This window comes from Alternaria rosae (assembly GCF_020736505.1).
Source record: "Alternaria rosae strain MPI-PUGE-AT-0040 chromosome Unknown BKA58scaffold_1, whole genome shotgun sequence".
Taxonomy (NCBI): domain Eukaryota; kingdom Fungi; phylum Ascomycota; class Dothideomycetes; order Pleosporales; family Pleosporaceae; genus Alternaria; species Alternaria rosae.
Window position 1 is genome coordinate 2,638,553 of NW_025763570.1, and position 20,279 is coordinate 2,658,831.

A 20,279-nucleotide genomic window follows, 5' to 3' on the forward strand; every position below is an offset into this window, starting at 1 on the left:
GGGTGCCCAGGCTCGTCACCACCATTACGACGCGTGAGGCTTACGTAAAGCGCACTTCCAAGCTTCAGTCGCGTTCATCGACCACATCCGCTCCTTTCTCTCGTTACAGCAGTGGCGCCATGGCATCGATTGTAATATTTCCGCAATCTTCGCGTTTAACCACGCGCACCGACGCCTCAGTAAGGTGCGGCAGGCCTCTCGGTCAGATCTAATCCCCGAGCCCATCACGTGCTCTCTCTCCGCTCCAACACCAACTCTGGGCCTTCAGGACATTGAATTGTCACAACACATCGAATCTTTGTTGTACGTTCGGGGAAACTCTGGTATTCCCGAGCCTTCCTGAATCACTCATTACCTTGCAACAGGTCGAGGTTCGCTCTGCGTAGACTGCCTCCATGTCGGACATTTCTACTCCCCGAACGGGATTGTATGGCAAAACACCATTCGGGATGTTGCACATACCGAATGCACATATAACAGCCAAGCTTCTCTTGACAGTGTCTCAGTGTATCCAATCTCAATTTTCCTTTCGAATTCCACTGCGCCTATTCCGAAGTTTTCGCCATGACTACAGCATCTCAAGCTGAGACTACAACAGTGGCTCAGCCCGCTAGTTTGCACGAAGGTCTTGAAAAAGATTCCTCACCTTCAGCCTCTGCAGGCAACGAGTACGCAGATTCCGAGGAGAACTATAAGCCCAAAACGCTCAAATTTTGGCTCGTCATCATCTCGATCTATCTGGCCTTTTTCCTTGTCGCTCTCGATCGCATGATCATTGGTATGTAAACTTCTTCTGTCGTCAGTCCTCACTGACACTCCTTAGCTACTGCTATACCGGCAATCACAAACACATACGGAACTATCGCGGATATAGGCTGGTATGGTAGTGGCTATATGCTTACGTGCGCGATCTTCAATCCACTCTTCGGCAAAATATACCAGCTTTACGATACTAAATGCACGTTTCTGGTGTCCATATTCCTATTCGAAGTTGGCAGTGCATTGTGTGGGGCCGCACCTACTTCTGTTGTTCGTGAGTAATCCACCAAGTCCCTAGATGATACACTCGCTAACCCTCATTGAAGTCATTGTCGGTCGCGCAATCGCTGGTATCGGAGCAGCTGGGCTTCAATCTGGTGCGGTAATGATCATCGTGCCTCTCGTACCATTGCGAAGGCGACCTGTCTTCACTTCCTTTCTCGGTCTCGCATTTGGAGTGTCATCTGTATTAGGACCCTTCATTGGAGGCACCTTCACGGACAACCCGTAAGTCTATCAGCCTCTTTCATGAAACACGGTTAACACGCAAATAGGACCTTGACATGGAGATGGTGCTTCTACATAAACCTCCCCATCGGCGCCTTGACCTTCATCTGCGTATTCCTCTTCCTGCATCTCCCTTCCGCGCCTAAAGAGAAGCTATCCATTCTCGCTCAGCTCAAGCGTCTCGACCCCATAGGCCTTCTATTCTTCGTACCATCCATGGTATGCCTCATCCTCGCTCTTCAGTGGGGAGGCTCGACCGATCCCTGGTCAGCACCGAGAATCATCGGCCTGCTCGTCACATTCGCCGTCACTTTCATCGCATTCTTGGTTGTGGAGTTTACGATGCCGGACACAGCCATGGCTCCACCCCGTGTCGTCTTGAACCGCTCAGTCGGTGGGGCCATGCTGTTCATCTTTCTCCTCGCTGGGGGCATGATGAATGCTGTATACTATCTCGCCATTTGGTTTCAGGCAGCCCAGGGCCATTCTGCCATGCAGGCCGGCGTGCGCACAATACCGTTATGCACATCGCTTATTGTCTTCGGCATCTTCACCGCGGTGATGACTCAGAAGATCGGATACTATGTTCCTGCTTTGCTCCTTTCGCCCATAATCGCATCAATCGCCAGTGGCCTCCTTTCTACACTGACGCCGGACTCGAGCGCCAGTAAATGGATTGGTTACCAAATCTTCTACGCGTGCGGACTTGGCTTCGGAGCGCAAACGGTAAACTTGGTGCCGCAGACGGTGTTGCCGCGTTCAGACGTTCCTCTAGGCATGGCGATGAGTAAGTTTCTCTCTACGAACTACATGTGAGAAATCCACTGACTTTATACAGTGTTTTTCCTGAATCAACAGGGCGGTGCTATCTTCCTTGCTGTTGGGCAGAATCTGTTCTCGACCCAGCTTGTAAAGCAACTATCGGGTAACTCCAACCTCGATACCGAACTCATCATCAACACCGGTGCAACAGATCTCCGGAAAGTGGTACCGGCGAACGAGATCGACACGGTGGTATCGGCGTACAGCTACTCGATCACTCGGACGTTCCTGTTAGCCGCAGCACTCAGCGCTTGCACGATCATTGGAGCATTGATGGTAGAGTGGAGGAGCATCAACGAAGGTGCGGGGAAGCCAGCAAAACAAGCGTCAAAAGACGTAGAGAAGGAGGCTGCTTGATGTGAAGCACCATGCAGCTGGAATACATGAAACTGAAGCAATCGATGGCGTTTAGGATAGAGAAATTGTAACTAGAAGACAGTCTAATATAGCATCATACAATCTGGTAGACAACCAATCGTTGTATAATGACTTTTAGCAAATCCATGAAAACAAATAGACAATTCGAATCCTTGCCTCTTACGACTAATTAGCCAAATTACTAACATCAGAACTGCGCATCCTCTCCCGCGATACCAGAAGTTCCTTTGGAAACCACTTCGATAGTTTCCCACCTGGCCTTCCTGGAGTTTCTGGTAAGTTCTCATCTTCACTCCCAGCAATCATGATACCAAGAGCAGCACCCGAAAGCCAAGCCCACACCATACCTTCTCCCGAAAAGCCTGCCGCAATCCACTCTCCACATGAGTCCTTGTCAGACAACGCGAGTTTACTGCCTTTAGTATCTCGCCCGGTCAACTTTGCGTCCAAGCGACCCACGAAGGGCAGGTAATCGCCAGTCAAACCAATGATGCCAGACCACATTTGCTTCAGCTCTGCACCTGCACCCCATTTGGGATGGAAAACCGCCGGAAAGACACCCGTGATGTGTGCCGCGGTCAAAGGGTCGAGAAGAGGGCCGTCGTCATACCGGCCCACTTGATCAATACCTTGCTTCAGCGATCGCACGAAACCGCCTCCAATCATCAAATCTCCTTTGGAACCACTTGTGGCTGGTGGCCGTTGTGTGACGTAGTCGAAACCCTCGCCGTAGACTACACTCCACGAGTGCATACCGTCAGCGTATGGGAACAGATCTCCTGGTCGTTGTGCAGACATATGGGCTCGTGCGCCTACGATCTTGCTGCGTAGACCGGGGACAAGATGGCTTGCGAAACTGTTGGTGGCGTGGACTATATGGCGGGCAAATATGGTTCCCCAGGTAGTTTTTATAGCGTATGGGAAACCTTCTGGGGCCGCTTCTGAGACGCTTATCGATTCTACGGGAGTGTTTGTCTCGATAGAGAGGGTATCAGGGAAGTCGTTAAGAAGACCGTTCCAGATAGATGCAACGAATCGGTACGCCCAGATCGCACCTGCTTGGTAGGACAAAGCACCGGCAACGCTGTTGTTGACACCGAATTTCTACATTCGTCAGCATCTTGACTCTTCTAGATGGGTGGATCAAGGAATCTTCAAACCTTCTGTACTTCATCACCCTTCCATACCGCAATCTCAACCTCAGGTAACCATTTCTTCAACTCCTCAACATCGGCTACAGCCTTGGAGAAACTCTCGCTATCCAAGAAAAAGTCGACAGTGTCGACCTTTCGAGCTTCGGCAGACTTAATGCCTTCGCTTTCACATAACTCTGTCAAGTACTTGATGTGCAAAAGCTGGAAACGCGCCAGGGCAGCAGCACGATTTTTTGGTAAAAGCTTGCTGAATCGAGAAAAGCTTTCGTACACTGAAGGCTTGATGTGGCCGCCATTTCGAGCAGTTGCCCCGCTGCACAGCTGTCGAGCTTCGAGAACGACCACTTTCTCATCAGTGCGGATGTTGCGACGGCGTCGCTCGTGCAATAATGAACGCGCGACAGCAGCGCCTGCGATTCCCGAACCGATAATGGCCACATCCACAGTTTCGGGCAATTTGGACGAGTTTGCGTCGCATAGTGCAGGGTGTGGAGGGTCGTTGAGCCAGTACGTTTGGGATGGCTTAGGGACCGGAAGACCCGGGGACTGTGATGCCCGCTTCAGAGCTTGATCGAACTCGGTTGACAAAGCTCTCAAGAGAGAAGCTGCTGCGATGAGAGTCTTGGCTGTGTTTTGCAGAACTGAGAGGACTCCACCCATTTTGACTCAGATGTATTGACTGAGACATCTGATTGCAGATCTGCTTGTTGCACGGGAATGGAGAACTCCCTGTTGTGCATTTCCTTGGCAAAGTGGATGCCCAACACGATAGGCGAACCGACAACACACCTCACCTCTGGCAAACAATGGTTTGGATGCTGTAAATCTATCATTTCCATATCGTAAATGCCTATAATAACCCTCCATAAACGCCAACCATCCCATGCATACTTAATCGCGTCTCTCGTTAAACATCTGCTTTAGCCAACCCATCGCCTAGCACTCTTGAACATGCGCGACCATGGGCCAAGTTCGCCCCAGCCTTCTACATCCCGCGGGATGTAGCTTCCAACCTCCTTCAAGATAGTGCGCTCGGGGTGCGGCATAAGTGCCAACACCCGTCCATCAGTACTCCTCACACCGGCGATACCCATTGGGCTGCCGTTCGGGTTGTATGGGTATGTCTCGGTTTGCTTTCCGTAGTTGTCGACGTAGCGGATTGACACAAGATTTTCGTTGTATAGCGCCTGTGGGCTCGAAATCGAGGAAGCCGAGTTGGAGAAGTGAGCGCGTCCCTCGCCGTGCGCGGTGACGATCGGAAGTTTAGATCCAGCCATGCCGTGCAGGAAGACAGACGGTGGTGTGTTGGGTCCCTTGGGATCGAGCACCTCAACCATGCAGACACGCGCTTCGTATTGCTCAGACGCGTTGCGCTCAAAGCTTGGCCATAGCTCCGCACCAGGGATCAACTCCTTCAGCTTACTCATGAACTGGCAACCATTGCAGACACCAAGGGCAAAAGTGTCTGGGCGCGCGAAGAACGTCTGGAATTCCTTGCGGGTGTTGGGGTGCAAGAGGACAGACTTTGCCCATCCTTGGCCTGCGCCAAGCACGTCACCGTAGGAGAAACCACCGCACGCAGCTATACCTACAAAGCCAGCGAGCGATACGCGCGAAGAGATAATATCGGTCATGTGTACATCAATGGCAGTAAAACCGGCCTGGTGGAAAGCAAATGCCATCTCGGCTTGGCCGTTCACACCTTCCTCGCGAAGAATGGCTACGCGGGGCTTGGCGGTGAAAGGTGACTTGAGGTTGGACATGAAGGGCAGAATGTTTTCGGCAGGCTTGAAGTTGAGGTTGTACGACAGGCCTGGGTCTTTGTCGTCGAGGATGTTCTTGAACTCGGCGTCGGCGCAAGCAGGGTTGTCTCGGAGCTTCTGCATGCGGTATGAGGTCTCTGCCCAGCGCTGCTGGAGCTTCTGGCGCGTGCTACGGTAGACATTTTGGGTACCGACGTAGAAGGAGATGTCTTGTTTTGACGCCTCAGGCACGCGACCGATCTTCTTGATCATACCTGGAGGCGGCCCGCAGGTGGCGAAGCAGCGGTTGAAGGCAACTTCATCCTTCTTCCTGATCTGGAAGACAGCTCCGAGCTCTTCGTTGAATAGCGTTTCCAGAACATTCTTGGGTTCGCTTGACGCCGCGATGCCGTCAAGCATGACCTCGATACCACATCGGCCGGCAAAGGCCATCTCGACAAGGGTTGTGAAGAGACCACCGTCAGACCTGTCATGGTATGCAAGTACAATATCCGACTCATGAAGTTGTTCAATCGCATCAAAGTAGTCCTTGATGATATCGGCGTCGTAGACATCGGGTGCTTCATCGCCGATCTGCCTGAATGTTTGTGCCAGGGCAGAACCGCCCATGTGTTTCTTGCCTGCTGCGAGATCGACGAACATCAGGACAGTTTCACCGACATCCTCCACTCTCTCCAGAGCGGGTGTCCATGTTCGATCAGTGCGGTTAACGGGTGCGAAGGCCGTGATGACGAGCGACATGGGTGCTGTGACTTCCTTGGCCTCGCCGTTGTCAGACCACTTCATCTTCATGCTCATCGAGTCCTTGCCGACAGGGATAGATATGCCAAGCTTAGGGCAGAGGTCCATGCCGATAGCTTCGACGGCCTCGTACAAGGCTGCGCCCTCTCCGGGATGACTGCTTGCAGACATCCAGTTGGCCGAGAGTCGGACTCTAGATAGCCTATCGAAGAGGCTTGCTGCAGCAATGTTCATCAGAGACTCTGCCACTGCCATCCTAGCAGATGCGGCCGGCGAGATGAGCGCCAGAGTAGGCTTCTCGCCCATAGTCATAGCCTCGCCAGTTCTGACACCAGCCAGTAGCGACGTAGCTGTTACCGATACATCAGCTACTGGGACCTGCCATTTTCCAACCATCTGGTCGCGGACAGTAAGACCGCCGACGGTGCGGTCTCCGATGGTGATCAAGAAGGACTTGGAGCCTACGGCTGGTAGGGTGAGAACTCGGTCTACGGCTTCGGCGATCAAGCCATCCTTGGGTGTGTCGGGAATGTACATTGACAAGCTGCTGTCAAAGGCAGGGAGCCTCAACTTGCGGCTCTCGACGATGCGGGACATCTTTGGTGGCTTTCCGAAAAGCGTGGCCATTGGAAGATCGATGGGTGTAGGGTTCTCCTTGGAGTCCCTGTCGTTCAACACTAACCGCTGCTCCTTGGTAGCCTTGCCAACGACGGAGTAACCGCATCGCTCACGGTGGCAGATGCGCTTGAACAAGTCTAGTTGGTCAGGGCTGACTGCAAGCACATAGCGCTCTTGAGCCTCGCAACACCATATTTGCAGTGGGCTCATGCTCTTGTCGACATTGTCTATCTCGCGTAACTCGAAGATGGCGCCGAGACCAGAGTCGTGAACAAGCTCAGGCAGCGCGTTAGACAGACCGCCAGCTCCGACGTCGTGAATGAAGAGGATAGGGTTTTTGTCGCCCATAGAGCGACACGCGTCAATGACTTCCTGCGCGCGCCTCTGCACTTCGGGGTTGCCTCTCTGCACACTGGCAAAGTCAAGATCGACCTTTCCTTCACCGGACTGGATACTGGAAGCTGCTCCGCCACCAAGACCGATAAGCATGGCAGGTCCACCGATAACGAGGAGGTGCGAGCCAGCCGGTACAACGTCAGGGTCCTTGAGCGCGTGCTGCGGCCTGACTGTGCCCACACCACCTGCTAGCATGATAGGTTTGTGGTAGCCCCGTAGCTCCGACTCTTTCTCGTTTGTAAAGACGCGCATGAGCATAGTGCGGAAGTAACCGGTGGTGCATGGGCGACCGAACTCGTTATTGAACTGGGCGCTTCCGATGGGTGCCTCGAGCATGATGTCCTGGCTGCTGGCGATGTGCGCAGGCTTTCCGACGTCCTTCAGCTCCCATGGGCGTTCGAAGCCCTCGATGTTCAGGTCGGAGACAGTGAAGCCCGCCAATCCAGCCTTTGGCTTGGATCCACGTCCGACGGCTCCCTCGTCACGGATCTCGCCGCCAGAGCCCGTGGCGGCTCCTGGGAAGGGCGATACCGCAGTCGGATGGTTGTGCGTCTCGACCTTGCAGAGGATGTGTACCGTCTCTTTGGTGCCGTGCCATTCGCCCGTCAGGTCGTTGGGTGCCCAGAAGCTAGCCTCCTCGCCGTTCAGGACAGCAGCGTTGTCGCTGTACGCGCTGACGACGTGCTTGGGGTTCTTCTGGTGGGTGTTGCGGATCATGCCAAACAGCGACATGGGCTTGCGCATACCGTCAATGGTGAACTCGGCGTTGAACTGCTTGTGTCGGCAGTGCTCCGAGTTGACCTGGGCGAACATGAACAGCTCGACATCGACTGGGCCCCTCTTGAGTTCTTGTGTGTATGCCTCGACGAGGTACTCAATCTCCGACTTGTCCATGGCCAGGCCCAGCTCCCGGTTGGCGTGGTCGAGGGCGGCATGGGCGCTGTGGTACTCGTCGAATTTGATGGTCGTCGCCTGCGCAGGCTCGCCCTGGCCGAAGATGGCGTCGAGGTTCGGGGCGGTGCGGCTGATCGTCTGCGTCATGCGGTCGTAGAGATGGTCGCGGTTGGGGATCTCGTCGACTTCGAGGGTGCGGTCGAAGGTGGCGGCGATGACCATGCCGCGCTCGATGCGCTTGACTGCACCTTCGAGCGTGCAGGTGCGTGCGATCATGGAGGCGAGGGAGCTCCATGGCGATATCGTGCCGGCGCGTGGGCAGACGTAGAAGAGGGCCGTCTTGTCGTCGCGAGGCTCGCCGCCGCGGTTGACAGCGTCGATGAGGACCTGGGCGAGGCGGTCATCGCTGCTGGGGTATTCGCCGTAGTGCAGGATCTGCTGCAGCGTCTTCAACTCGTCGTCGTCGAGTTGCTTGAGAGGGTTGACAAAGTGCACCCACAGCGAGCGCACTTCCTTCGCGCCAATGGCCTGGGCGAGGCGCTGCAGACGGAACTCAGAGAAGGCCGACGAGCCCGGCAGGATGAGATAGGGGTCCTCGTTAGACGCCATCGTGTGTGACGCCGAGTCGCTTTCTGGGAATCGTAATCGCGGGTGTCCGAAGACCAGAGCGGGCGCGGGCGCGTTCACATGGCGGGGGAGGGGGAACTTTACAAAAAAAAATCGGCGCGCGTCACTGCCGTCGAATCCTTGCTCTTTTCCGCGCCGCGACTATCATACACTTTAGGTCCAACAGCTACGTTCCAACTCCGATGCAACGAAGCTATTGAGCGATTCGCCATCAAGGTGCAAAGGTTTCGTGTTGGTAGCCAGGTACAGAGGCAGCCTCGCATCCTAGCACCATCCGGACTTATGCTCAACCAAAGGCCGTCTTCTCAGCATATGCGGACACAACGTGGCCGTTGAATTTCCTGCTTATTCCAACTATACTATGAGGATGTAGTTCATGGCTTGCTCTGCATTTTCTTCGCTTCGGATCCGCCGCCGGAACATACGAAGTCTGACGGTGATTGCACCGGTTTTTGATATAGCCCGACACCGCAGCGGTATGCTGTCCAACCATGACGGGCGGATCTCAAAGTTCGGGAACATGAAACCCGTTCTTACGTGTATCAGCGATACCATTTCCATACTACTCGATACCTTCAGCTATCTGAATGTTTCAAAAACTATCCAAATGCACGCCAACCCCCTTCTCCGCGGCCAACTCCATCAAAGCCTTGCCAATCGCGATATCCATAACACCCACCCCAACACTCTTATAAACAACAAACCCCTCTTCAAGCCATTCCTGCACGCCTTGATCCTTCCTCAGCCCATCCACCTTCCCCACCTCAAGCATCTGCTCCGGTTTCAGTCCCGCTGCTACTAGCTCACCAGCCTCGTCCATACATCCCTTGATGCTATCAACAGTGATGAACGCTTGGTAGACTTCGGAGGCGAAGGGACCGGAGGGGTTACCAATATGCTTTAGTAGCTCTGGATCAATCTCTTGCATGTCTAGACGGTAAGAACCAATTGCGGAGATATAACGAGACTTAGCAAGGCCAGCGTCCGATGTGAGATAGGAAGCCGGGAACAGGGGAGACGTGCTGGGCGTTGTGCAAAACATGACATCTGCTTCTGTGACCAAGCCTTTCAGCGCGTCTTCCTTGTCATCGAGAAGCTCCATCTTGACATGTTCGCCGACTTTCGATTGTGCGAGTGAATCAAGTAATTCCCTCGCTCTTGCACTTGACCGGTTGACAACCGTAATCTTCCGGATACCATCCCCTTTCAGGAGGACAGCAAGGCGAATATGCCACTCTGCCTGCTTGCCAGCTCCAAAAACAACGATGTTCTCGGTCTTCTTCCGGTGCCGATACAGTAGCATACTTCCCAGCGCTGTTCTGAACGCCGTCAACTCTGCCGCATTCAACACGCCTATCGCCTGACCTAGCTCATCGCAAATCGTAAGGACACTTCGCAGTGCAGGCTTGGGCTTCTCTCCTGGTTGAGGAGCTTGAGAAGGTGCCACACCGACTATCTTCACACCAATGGATGATGGTGTTGTTGCGGGCATGAAGAGGCTGACTTGGCCGTTGGGTCGCGCGACATGCGCGCGGTGTGGTTGGTAGGGAACTTCATCGTTACATGAGTATTCGGCAAGGGCTTGATTGAGTGCTGATGCTAGAGTTTGAACGTCGGATGGAGAGATGTTGTGGAGCAGAGATTGTATGTTGGCGTCGGAGAGGACGGTGAAAGTCATGGTGGCTGAAATAAGGGCCGAATTTAGCGTAGCAGTTGGTGGAGGATGGTCCAATGAGTTATGATTGACGTTTCATGAACTTTATTTCGTTCATACGATGAGTGCTCGATCTGTCGTCCCCTTCCTTGCCTTATGTCGGTAAGCTGTTGCCTGGCGTTGATGCTTGCCTACGGCGGGTACTGTCGGCCCACTTCCCCACTATGTCTTAAGACGATGGGCGACGAACGAACAGCTCATCAACATACCAAGCATTTAATGCGAAGCCGTTACTTCATCGTTCTCCAGTTCAGGGCGAGTCTTCTGCTCAATGTCTTCGTAAATGGGATAGCAATAGTAGTCTGGCTTGGTCCAGATGAGCTGACTGTTCGCAATGCAAACTTCACCTGGCGACCTGTAGATACAAAATCGGCTTGGTTCAGTCCTCTTGTTGTGGCCATGTGTGATGCGACTGAGATATAGGCGATATCGGTTCGAGCGCGCTCTGCCGTGTGAGGTCTTCTTCTTGATCGACGCGCAAAGTCTCGACCCACAGAGGCTTGCAGGCTTTTCACTGTCGTACTCATATTCAAGTGCGACATCCGCACCATCGGATTACGGTCCAGCGAATGGGTATCAGGGACAAGATGTTGCAGCCTCAATGCAGAACGGAGTGGGTTCATGAAGACCGGATCGCTTTGACGGTCAGCTTGACTGACATGATATTATTTAGAATGATTACGGGACGCCAGAACTCGACGAGAATGACTGTAAGTATCAGCCCGGAAATGACTTCGCGCCTGATCTGTTCAAGTCTTTCAAGGGCTCTCATGTACTTGAACCCTCTAACCAGGCTATATCATCACACCTCTGGGATCGATGCGTGCAATTCCGGGATGAGGTCTCCAGTCCAGGTTTCGCCATTTAATATGACATGAGCGCATTGAGAACGACCGCAGGCGAGAAGAGATATGATTTATGCATTTCACTGTGGCAAGTCGCTCAGAATGGGCGATTAGAGTCTTCGGCCGTCAAATTTGAACGGACGGCTCCTTTCTTGAGACCAGAGAGCACAGATCCTCGTGTCTTATCTATCGTTCAAGATCCCGAACAATTACTGCCGCCCACCAGCGAGTTCCAGTTGGGATTTGTCGGGCTTCCGGAGGCCGATCACTCTACACATCTAGAAGTCGTCAAGTACTGTCTCGGTGATTGCGGTAGACACCACACATGCAAGCCGCTCGAGCATGCCGACGCTGGAGCCAAGCTTCGAATGCAGACCAGGTTGCTCGACGTTGGAAAACATGGAGATGAGAGAATTCTGCTGTGGGCCACAACTCTCAAAGACTCTGGCGAGTGGATTGCACTTTCGCACCGATGGGGACTTCAATATCTTTCAACTACCCCTGAGACTCTCCACTCACATCTTGGTGGCATCGAATTCAGCGCTCTCCCAGCCACTTTCAGAGATGCAGTGACAGTGACTCGCACTCTAGGGCGTCGCTGCCTCTGCATTGATTCCCTTTGCGTTATCCAAGGTCCGGGTGGCGACTTCAACACTGAGGCAAAACAAATGAAAGACGTCTACAGCGGCGCTTACTGTGTGATCGCCTGTAAGCTGTTCAGTTGACCACTTTTCGGGGTTTCTTAAGCAGCGAAAACGCAGGAGCTATGTTGGGTTGTGCCGCGAAGTCAAAGGCCAGACACCCTTCTATGTATGCGAAAGTATCGACAACTTCAAGGACCATGTTCTCGATGGCGAGCTGAATAGTCGCGGGTGGGTGTTACAAGAGCATGCTCTGGCTCATCGAACACTATTTTTTTTTTACAGAACACTAAACATACTCTGAGTGTGGGAAAGGCGTACGTTGTGAAACCTCTACAAAATTGAGCAAGTAAGTTGATATGCTATTCTCTACAGATTGAATCTGTCAGACTGATGAGTACAGCAGACTTTGTGCTTTCCTGGGAGATCCGGATTTTCCACACATACTGTACAACGCATCTCAAGGCGAGACGATTTTGCGCTACCAAGAGCTCTACTGCGAATACTCCCGGCTTGGTCTATCACAGCCATACGACCGACCGACCGCTATTGATGGACTTCAAAAACACCTTCTCTGCACGATGCGGGTGACACCCCAAGTTTGACATGCATCCATTTCCCGTCACATAGTGTCGTTTCCAACGTGCCATCATGGTCATGGATGGCATACACTGGCGGGATCGACTACCTACAGCCTGAATCCAACAATTTTGATTGGGAGGACCTACAATCGCCGTGGTCACCCAAGGCCCCTGGTAACGTATCCAGCACAGACTTCGAAGTGGCTAATGTAGCACTTCACGCCATAGCGCGGGAATATGATCTCGGTGCTGCGGTACAGAGCGAGGGGAAACTGATCTCCGACACACCAAATGGGTCTGCGAGACCAGACACGGTGTGCGTTGTGCTTGGAAAGGCAAGAGGCAGCCTTTCGCCCCAGACGCAGAGACACTACATCTTGATCATCGCGGCAACGGGGCCAAGGGAACGGGCTGGGAAGAAGGTGTACGAGCGCGTAGGCACAGGGTATCTACCCGGGAAATGTATTTCACCTAGTGGATCCAGCGTGATGGGCCATTAATTGATGACAACCGCCATCATAAAAATTCGGTACGTCTATTAGTATATATACTATCTGCTCACGTAGATGCGTCATTCCGAGATGGAGACCGTACATACTCAGGCGCCAAATAACTCCACAACAGCTGAAAACCCTCGTAAGGTGAGCGCGTACCATCGTGTCACTCACCTCCAAGACTACTGTGCGCCGCACATAGCTGTAGGCAATACGTGGCAGCGTTACTCAGACTAGAGAGCTCAGTCCATGCCAACGTACTTGAACCACAACGGCCGACAGTCCTCCCGATTCAGCCACTTCTCGCCGTCTGTAAAACGACCAGTGACGCAACCGGAACACTTTGGACTATTAGGGCAGTTGAAAAAGGGTATGTGTTGGTACCCGATGTCTCGGAACCAGTGTATTTTGCTCTTATCTTCAAAGAGTCCTAATGCGACGCTGTGTACTGGGGCATCGCCCCAACGTTCGTAGAAGAAACCTCCGGCGCGATCGAGATGGTCGAAGTAGTCGCGGTACTTTTTGCTCCTCCAAAAGCTCAAGTCGCCTATCTCGAAATTGGACCAGAAGTGGCAGGTTGAGTAACCATTGGCTTTCTTGTTATTCTCAGGCCGGCGCTGGCCGTCTTCCAGCCATTCACGTGCATTGTTTGGATGTACGTATCCCGGATTGTCTTCGATGAACTTTTTCGTTTCTGGCCACAATGTCGCAACGCTGTCGGCATTATCGTAGATGTTGACGTTGAAGCCGTACGTTTTGTTGTGGTCTTGCATCCAAGCGAAGACATCGTAATCGACATCGCAAAAGAAGTGAACGTTTGGTTCCACCCGCCAGTAGTATTGAATGTCCTTGAGCGCAGGATGCTCGCTGAACATGCCGCTGTTCCACCGACACATCTGGTGATAAGACTTCTTGTCCATGTACTGTACATCCAGCGACTTGAGCAGAGACACAGACTCCTCATACAGGTCCATATTTATCCACGACGGTACATCCCAGTGTTCGGCAGGGACCAGTTCGTATCGTACTTCGGCGTTGGTAGCTGCTCGCGTGGCCTTTTTGAACTCTTCGGTAAAGGGCTTATCGTTGAAGAAGGTCCAGGGATAGTTGAACTTGTGGTTCCACGTACGCTCAAGGTCGCGCATGCTTTGCAGCATGTCGTGGAGTTCTTCATTGCGGACTAGACTGAGAATCGTGGCGTTGATGCGCGCGCTCGCGGGATTGTTCGGGGCGTAGTTGTCACCGTCGACTCGTCGCAGCGGCTCGGGAGGTTCGCCGGAGGCTGATGATATGATTAGCATATATACTGAATCCACACTATATCCCGGAATGCCTTACGATCCAATTGAGGGTCATGGTCCCAGTCGCCGAATTTGTTGGTCGGAACCTTGCTCGGAATCTCGACGGGGTTCTCGGAACCAGGGGCCTTGAGGATTTGCACAAACAGATAGACGAAGATGCAGAAAGTGGCGCCAGCCAAGTAGCGCATGCCCTTGGGAAGCGCCATGGTAAAGAGCAGTTGCAGTTGCGGTGGCCGAGGGGTTGGGACAGAGTCCCGCCTCAGAAAAGTCGCAGGAGCGCTCAACCTCGAGTTTCACAGCCGGCGGTGACGCGGTGCGTGATCACGCTAGCCTACATCGGGCATGATGTCTCTGTCAAGTGGAGCCGAATCAACCGCCGCAAGTCAACACAGCGATATCACTACTACCGGGATCTTATTTCCACTGGCGTCATCGCGCAACGGCAGATAAAGGACGCGTTATTATGGCCCAGAACGCGAAAATCTCCGGACTTACGGACGAGTTGATACAGTCCATACTGAGACACGATCCCGCAGTGAACAAACAGGCCTACAGGCACGCCAGAGAGATTGCATCCCGCAATCTTCGAGGGCACCAGTATGCAAGAACAAACCAATTCGACGTTACGGCGAGCTTTGCCGGACTGGATGAGAAGTTCCGCATCAAGAACCGCGATGACCTCGCTGATGCGCTCCAAACACGGCTTCAAAAGTTGGAGGCGTACACGAATAAGTTTAAGCCAGAGTTCCTATCTCTGTTACTCCAGCTGGCCGATCGGCCTCTTGAAAACACTCAGGTCGAGGCCTTGGAGCTGCTCAGACCCCCTAGCCCTCCGCCGCCACTGACTTGGGCGGAGATCCTTGAGGATGACCCATACAGCGATGAGGATATATGGAAGGATATCGACTACGCCGTGGACTCTTCGGGCGACGAGAAAACGCCCAAAAAGCGCAGGAAGGCTCCAGGCACACCACCAAGCAGTTTTGACGCAGATGATATTTTTGATCCCGAGGCCTGTGTCTCATCGACAGAGGAGAATCTTGTTACCAATCTGGAAGATACGCAGTTTTGGACCTCGGACGCGGACGGCAGTAGCACCGTCGTGGGTGTAACGGAGCTGCAAGCTGTACGAGAGACGCTATTCATGCTTGGTGGGCTGAAGACAAGCTTGTACCGGACGGACAAGGACTGCATTTCCCCCAATAAGACCTATACTGTTGACAACAACAATCAATCGACCGCTATCAACCATCTCCTTTCTCAGTTCGCCGACACTGGAACGCATACAGAGGCGATAAGACGCTGGACGCTGCAACAACGAGCCAAGCAGCCACCAGCATCACCTCTTGTCCAGACCTTCGAAGCCGTTGTGCGGAAGCGATTACTCTACTTCGACCACTCCTTATCCACGATGCAGCAAAAATATCTGCTACCAGATGCTCCACTTCCTGTTAGTTTGTTGCTATTGCACGGCGATGTACAGGCGTTATGTCACCCTATCTTACGTTTGGCGCCGATTGTCAATAATCTGAGTGGATCAACAGCGACTCAAGATCCATCGGCACTTGTAAATCCTTTTTACCACCTAGAAGCACTATACGAGCAGACTACCCTAGCGCAGATGACGTTGGAAGACGAAATCTTTACATACATGTCGAAGATTTTCTTTGAATGCTTACAGACATATCTAAAGCCGATACGGCGGTGGATGGAAAACGGCGAGCTTGGCCCTGACGAGGAGAACTTCTTTGTCATCTCAAACGATGCATTGAGTGACTCCGCTTCCCTGTGGCATGACCGCTTCATGCTCCGTCGTAATTCTAAGGAACACATGCAGCTGCCTGCGTTTCTACAGCCAGCAGTCAAGAAGATATTCAATACCGGCAAAAGCGTTATCTTCTTAAAAGAATTGAGTATTTACGATACAGGTTTACATTCCTCACTGGCAGAGCCGCGCCTCGACCATGAAACAGTCTGCGATACGTCGGATGACGTACCCCTCTCGCCTTTCCCAGAACTGTTCCAGACGGCTTTCGAGACATGGATACGTAGCAAGTACTCAGTCGCCTCGAACGTACTTCGTCAACACATATTCGAGATTGATGGCCTGATGCGTGTGCTACATACATTCGAAACCCTTTACTTGGGCAGGAACGGTGCCGTGTTTGAGGACTTTGCCACTGCAATTTTTGAGCGCATGGATGCCGGCAGACGAGGTTGGAACGATCGATACGTCCTTACGGAGCTTGCACGGGGCGTTTTCGGCACGATCCTGTCTGGCCCAGACACGGAGAAACTTGTCGTTCGTTCTATGAAAACGAAGGCGCAAGGAAGCTCGGTCAAGGGTCTAGCTGCCGTTTCTGTTGATTATGCAGTACGTATTGGAAGAGCGCTCTTTTGTATCCCAGCTAAATATCTTTTTAGGTGCCTTGGTCGATTCAGAACATTATCCAACGCTCGTCCATACCCATCTACCAAGAGGTCTGTACGTTCCTGATGCAGATATACCGAGTCAAATACCAGCTGCAACGCGCGCGCATTCGCGCGTCCAGAAAGAATCGTCCACCGATGTTCTACAGACTCCTCCAACGCTTGAATTGGTTCGCCGATGTCCTTCGTTCTTATGTCACCGAGGCTGCCATTTTCCTGACCATACGAGACATGAACTCGGCAATGGAAAAGGCCGATGATATCGATGAGATGTCGCAGATTCACACTAAGTGTATGGGAAAATTGCACCAGCGAGCGCTCTTGTCAAAGGAAGTGAAGCCCATCCACAAAGCGATCATCGAACTATTGGATCTTGGTGTGTTACTTTCGAAGGCTGAGGGTAAGAGCCATGGGCATGTAGATCAGGAGTTCGAAAGACTTCTTCCTTTCGTGGCAGCGGGTCTGCGAAGCATGGCGAGGGTTGGGGAGCCCATGTGGGAGCAACTAGCAGATCGACTAGAGACATTCTCAAATGCCTCCAAGCCCTAGTTCCAGTGTGCTTTATCGTAGCCCTGTATATGTAGAGATACTTCGGAAACTGCAGCGCTGCATCTTCTTCCAAGCACCCAAATGAACTTGTGTATGTGCACTATCTGTACTTCTCATACACAAGATATTGACGTCGTCTATGGGCGCTCTTCTTCATCTCCTCTACTGAATGCTCTCGTTGGTGGTTATCGAAACTGCGCGCAGCGGGAACCCAACGAGCCAGAAAGACCACCTGCTTCCGGAGAGGAGAGTGATTGGATGGACTCAGTGATCGTTTTGAGCTTCGGCTATCTCGGTCTCGTCACTACTTGACGAAGGCTCTCTCTGCTTTTCCCTTTTTCGGGGTATATCGTCCGGATGGGGATTACCCTCGTGATGCCCGTCGCCTCGTGCTCGGCTCCATAATATCATGAAGAAGAGAAAACCGAGGAGCACAGCGATGATCGTAGGTGCTGCGGGATGGCGCATTCTTGTGATAGGTATCGCCTCTGCTTGTTCGAGGATGTCGTGGTAAAATGTTGGGCGGTCTATCGTGTTACCACTTCTCGCGTCTCGGAATCTTCCAGTATTGCCGTCCGGATATCGAGTTTGGCTTTCCACGCTCTTGTTGGGTACTTAGGTAGCTCTGAAGTAAACTTGTCTCACAGTCTCTATCCCGGAAAGACCACCAACAACCGCCTCATGCGCATGCACGCACGATGACGGTCTGACTGATCGAATTTCGTGTGTAATCTTCGCACTGATGCCCAACCTCTTCGTGTCGATGGGAAACTGCAGCCACCCTGGTTTCTAAACGTTGAGATTGCGTAATGCACTTGATATGCTCGCGTCCCGGGCATCTGCGCGGCCGCGCTTACATAATACTGTTGCCCTGTCTTCGTCGGCTTAAGCGAAAGGGTCAATGCCTCAGGGGCTGGTTGGGGTGGCTGGGGTTTGAGGATAGCTCAGCTGCACCATTTCTTGCCGCAATCGACGCCTCCAGCAAAGCTGCCTGATCAGGAAGGTACTAAGCGTATAACCACACAGTTCCCGGGACGTTGCCCTGTCCTTGCTTGATTCAAGGGTCAGCCGAACTATGTCCGAGGACAGCCGAGCTACTCTTTGGCTACTAGTGAGGGTCAGCTCAACTTTACCGTCTGTAGTTTCTGATATTGGAGAACATTACAGGCATCTGCAAAACATCTTTGTGAACTCAGCAAAGTTTGAGTTCAATCGCGCTATCTGTTCCAAGCTTTCTTCAGCGCTTACGCTCTGACTCTCCATCATCCCTAGGTACCCATTCCGTTCCATTCGCATTTAACAGCTCCGTGACCTTGCCCATATCTACACCCAACGCGGCAGCCACGTATTTCGGCAAGTCAGTATTATCCCAACCACCCGCCATATCCAAAACAAGCCTGTCACCCATTCCACCAGCAGCATAGCCGTACAGAGTGGTGTCGACGCCAGTGTGACCGCCAGTCGACCATTCGAGTCCAGCCCGGGCATTCAGAAGGTCGGCCAGCTCCTGTCCAAATCCATCGCCAGCGCCGAGAAGCTTCTCAACTTCGGCATCGGAGACATCCGTCAGACCATAGGAAGGAATGATCTTGCTAGACAAATATGCGGCGCGGTCGGTACCGTTGTAGTCGCTCCAGAGCTCACTCAAGTATTCGACAGAATGCGTACCGGGTTGGAGTAGGGATGGGTCGTACTGAGAAGGTATGGTTATGCCACCGGTTTCGTGGTCTGCCACAGCGAGGAAGGCGGTGTCAGGATGCGAATCGATCCACTTCATGACCAAGTTTACGACATTGTTGAATTCGAAGACTTCGTGAAGATGAGCGACTGAGTCGTGCGCGTGCGACGAGTGATCAATCCGCGAAGCTTCGATCATCATAATGTAGCCCTTCTCGTTGGATGCACTGGCCCGCGAAAGCGAATTGAGGGCAGCTTGGGTCATCTCAGACAGCGATGGCTCGCGGACTTCTGCCGCTTGTTGTTGGCGATCGACCTCATAGCTGAGATCTCCATCCTTGAACAGGCCAACGTAAGGAAGCTTGATGTCACCTAGACCCAGTTCAAGAGCGTCAAAACTCGCACGATCGCGGGCGGTATAGTAGCCTTTTGACTCGGCATATGCGAACAGGTCAATGTCATCAGTGCGGCATGAGTCAGACTCATTCTGAGGCTGGAAGTAGCAGCGACCGCCACCAAGCATCAGGTCAACGCTGATACCTAGGGGATGGCTGTAGCCAATCTGTTGCTCTGCGAGCTTATCAAGAGCATTTCGGCTCAAAGCATGAGAAAAGTAAGCTAGGTATCGTCAGCGAATATTTGCGGCACCAAGAACGCGATTCCTACCCGCGGGAGTTGCGTGACTGATGGGTGAAGTCACTACAAGGCCAGTGAGATAGCCTGCTAACTTTGCAGCTTCCATAACAGATCCGACCGGTGTACCATCGGGCATTACACCGATAGCTCCATTATCGGTTTTGTACCCCGTGGCGAGGGCAGTACCTGCGGCCCCAGAATCTGTCACCAGATTGTTGGCAGAGTGGGTTCGAGTGTTGCCGATGACCGTAACATCGATAGGTAGAGCATTGATTCGGGGAGCGCGAGCGCTCGAGTTTCCATTGACCATGGACAGGTATGTACGAAGAAGTGTCTGGGAGACAGGACCCATGCCATCGGGAACGATGAATATGAAGTTCTTCGGCTCGATTGCTGCGAGTGTGGCTTGTCCCAAAGATATGGCTGTCAAAAATGTAGAGGCACGCATGGTGGTTAACAGGCAGATGATGGCACTGCAACAGGGCGGCGGAAAACGATGGTGAGGATAAATTCAAAACTTGACCTACAGTACAGCAATCGAAGCTGACGCAGTTTATATACTGCAAGGTTCAAGGAGCATACATCCCACGACCCTGTGGGTACTCACGTTAGGCCCTGAGTGTCTGCACATGCCTGTTCGCCAAATCTTGGACTCCGACGACTTGAGTCCGAACAGATCCCAATTGAACGGTACCTAGCTATTAATCACGATCTCTCACATCTAGCAGAGTATCTAGGTGTTTCGACTGCTC

General features: G+C 52.7%; 8 protein-coding genes across 8 annotated transcripts; 3 read left to right on the forward strand and 5 right to left on the reverse strand.

The window, feature by feature from the left end:
• The first annotated feature begins 395 nt into the window (after positions 1-395).
• Positions 396-2,538, forward strand: BKA58DRAFT_17240 (putative aflatoxin efflux pump). Its single transcript, XM_046165216.1, has 5 exons — positions 396-778; positions 824-1,033; positions 1,086-1,266; positions 1,314-2,053; positions 2,105-2,538. The coding sequence occupies exons 1-5, from the start codon at positions 565-567 to the stop codon at positions 2,443-2,445; spliced, it is 1,686 nt and encodes a 561-aa protein (XP_046031172.1). The 5' UTR covers positions 396-564; the 3' UTR covers positions 2,446-2,538.
• Positions 2,539-4,410, reverse strand: BKA58DRAFT_17236 (FAD dependent oxidoreductase-domain-containing protein). The gene is made up of 2 exons (XM_046165212.1): positions 3,627-4,410; positions 2,539-3,570 (listed from the first exon to the last, which is right to left on the reverse strand). Exons 1-2 carry the CDS (start codon positions 4,278-4,280, stop codon positions 2,632-2,634), a joined length of 1,593 nt encoding a protein of 530 aa, XP_046031173.1. The 5' UTR covers positions 4,281-4,410; the 3' UTR covers positions 2,539-2,631.
• BKA58DRAFT_17235 (phosphoribosylformylglycinamidine synthase) lies at positions 4,411-8,773 on the reverse strand. The gene has a single exon (XM_046165211.1). The coding sequence runs from the start codon at positions 8,639-8,641 to the stop codon at positions 4,541-4,543; it is 4,101 nt and encodes a 1,366-aa protein (XP_046031174.1). The 5' UTR covers positions 8,642-8,773; the 3' UTR covers positions 4,411-4,540.
• A 1-nt stretch (position 8,774) lies between these two features.
• Positions 8,775-10,823, reverse strand: BKA58DRAFT_17252 (PrnX protein). Its single transcript, XM_046165219.1, has 2 exons — positions 10,583-10,823; positions 8,775-10,466 (listed from the first exon to the last, which is right to left on the reverse strand). Exon 2 carries the CDS (start codon positions 10,335-10,337, stop codon positions 9,252-9,254), a length of 1,086 nt encoding a protein of 361 aa, XP_046031175.1. The 5' UTR covers positions 10,338-10,466; positions 10,583-10,823; the 3' UTR covers positions 8,775-9,251.
• Positions 10,824-11,062: 239 nt separating this feature from the next.
• On the forward strand, positions 11,063-12,194 carry BKA58DRAFT_373084 (uncharacterized protein). The gene has a single exon (XM_046169180.1). The coding sequence runs from the start codon at positions 11,248-11,250 to the stop codon at positions 11,941-11,943; it is 696 nt and encodes a 231-aa protein (XP_046031176.1). The 5' UTR covers positions 11,063-11,247; the 3' UTR covers positions 11,944-12,194.
• Positions 12,195-12,929: 735 nt separating this feature from the next.
• Positions 12,930-14,506, reverse strand: BKA58DRAFT_328859 (alpha-1,2 mannosyltransferase KTR1). The gene is made up of 2 exons (XM_046168127.1): positions 14,273-14,506; positions 12,930-14,216 (listed from the first exon to the last, which is right to left on the reverse strand). The coding sequence occupies exons 1-2, from the start codon at positions 14,439-14,441 to the stop codon at positions 13,177-13,179; spliced, it is 1,209 nt and encodes a 402-aa protein (XP_046031177.1). The 5' UTR covers positions 14,442-14,506; the 3' UTR covers positions 12,930-13,176.
• A 124-nt stretch (positions 14,507-14,630) lies between these two features.
• On the forward strand, positions 14,631-17,444 carry BKA58DRAFT_17280 (Spc98 family-domain-containing protein). The gene is made up of 2 exons (XM_046165225.1): positions 14,631-16,609; positions 16,660-17,444. The coding sequence occupies exons 1-2, from the start codon at positions 14,699-14,701 to the stop codon at positions 17,212-17,214; spliced, it is 2,466 nt and encodes an 821-aa protein (XP_046031178.1). The 5' UTR covers positions 14,631-14,698; the 3' UTR covers positions 17,215-17,444.
• A 1,007-nt stretch (positions 17,445-18,451) lies between these two features.
• BKA58DRAFT_446906 (repressible alkaline phosphatase) lies at positions 18,452-20,200 on the reverse strand (the record flags this gene model as incomplete). Its single annotated transcript, XM_046174207.1, has 2 exons — positions 19,558-20,200; positions 18,452-19,509 (listed from the first exon to the last, which is right to left on the reverse strand). The coding sequence occupies exons 1-2, from the start codon at positions 19,973-19,975 to the stop codon at positions 18,452-18,454; spliced, it is 1,476 nt and encodes a 491-aa protein (XP_046031179.1). The 5' UTR covers positions 19,976-20,200.
• Positions 20,201-20,279: the final 79 nt, after the last annotated feature.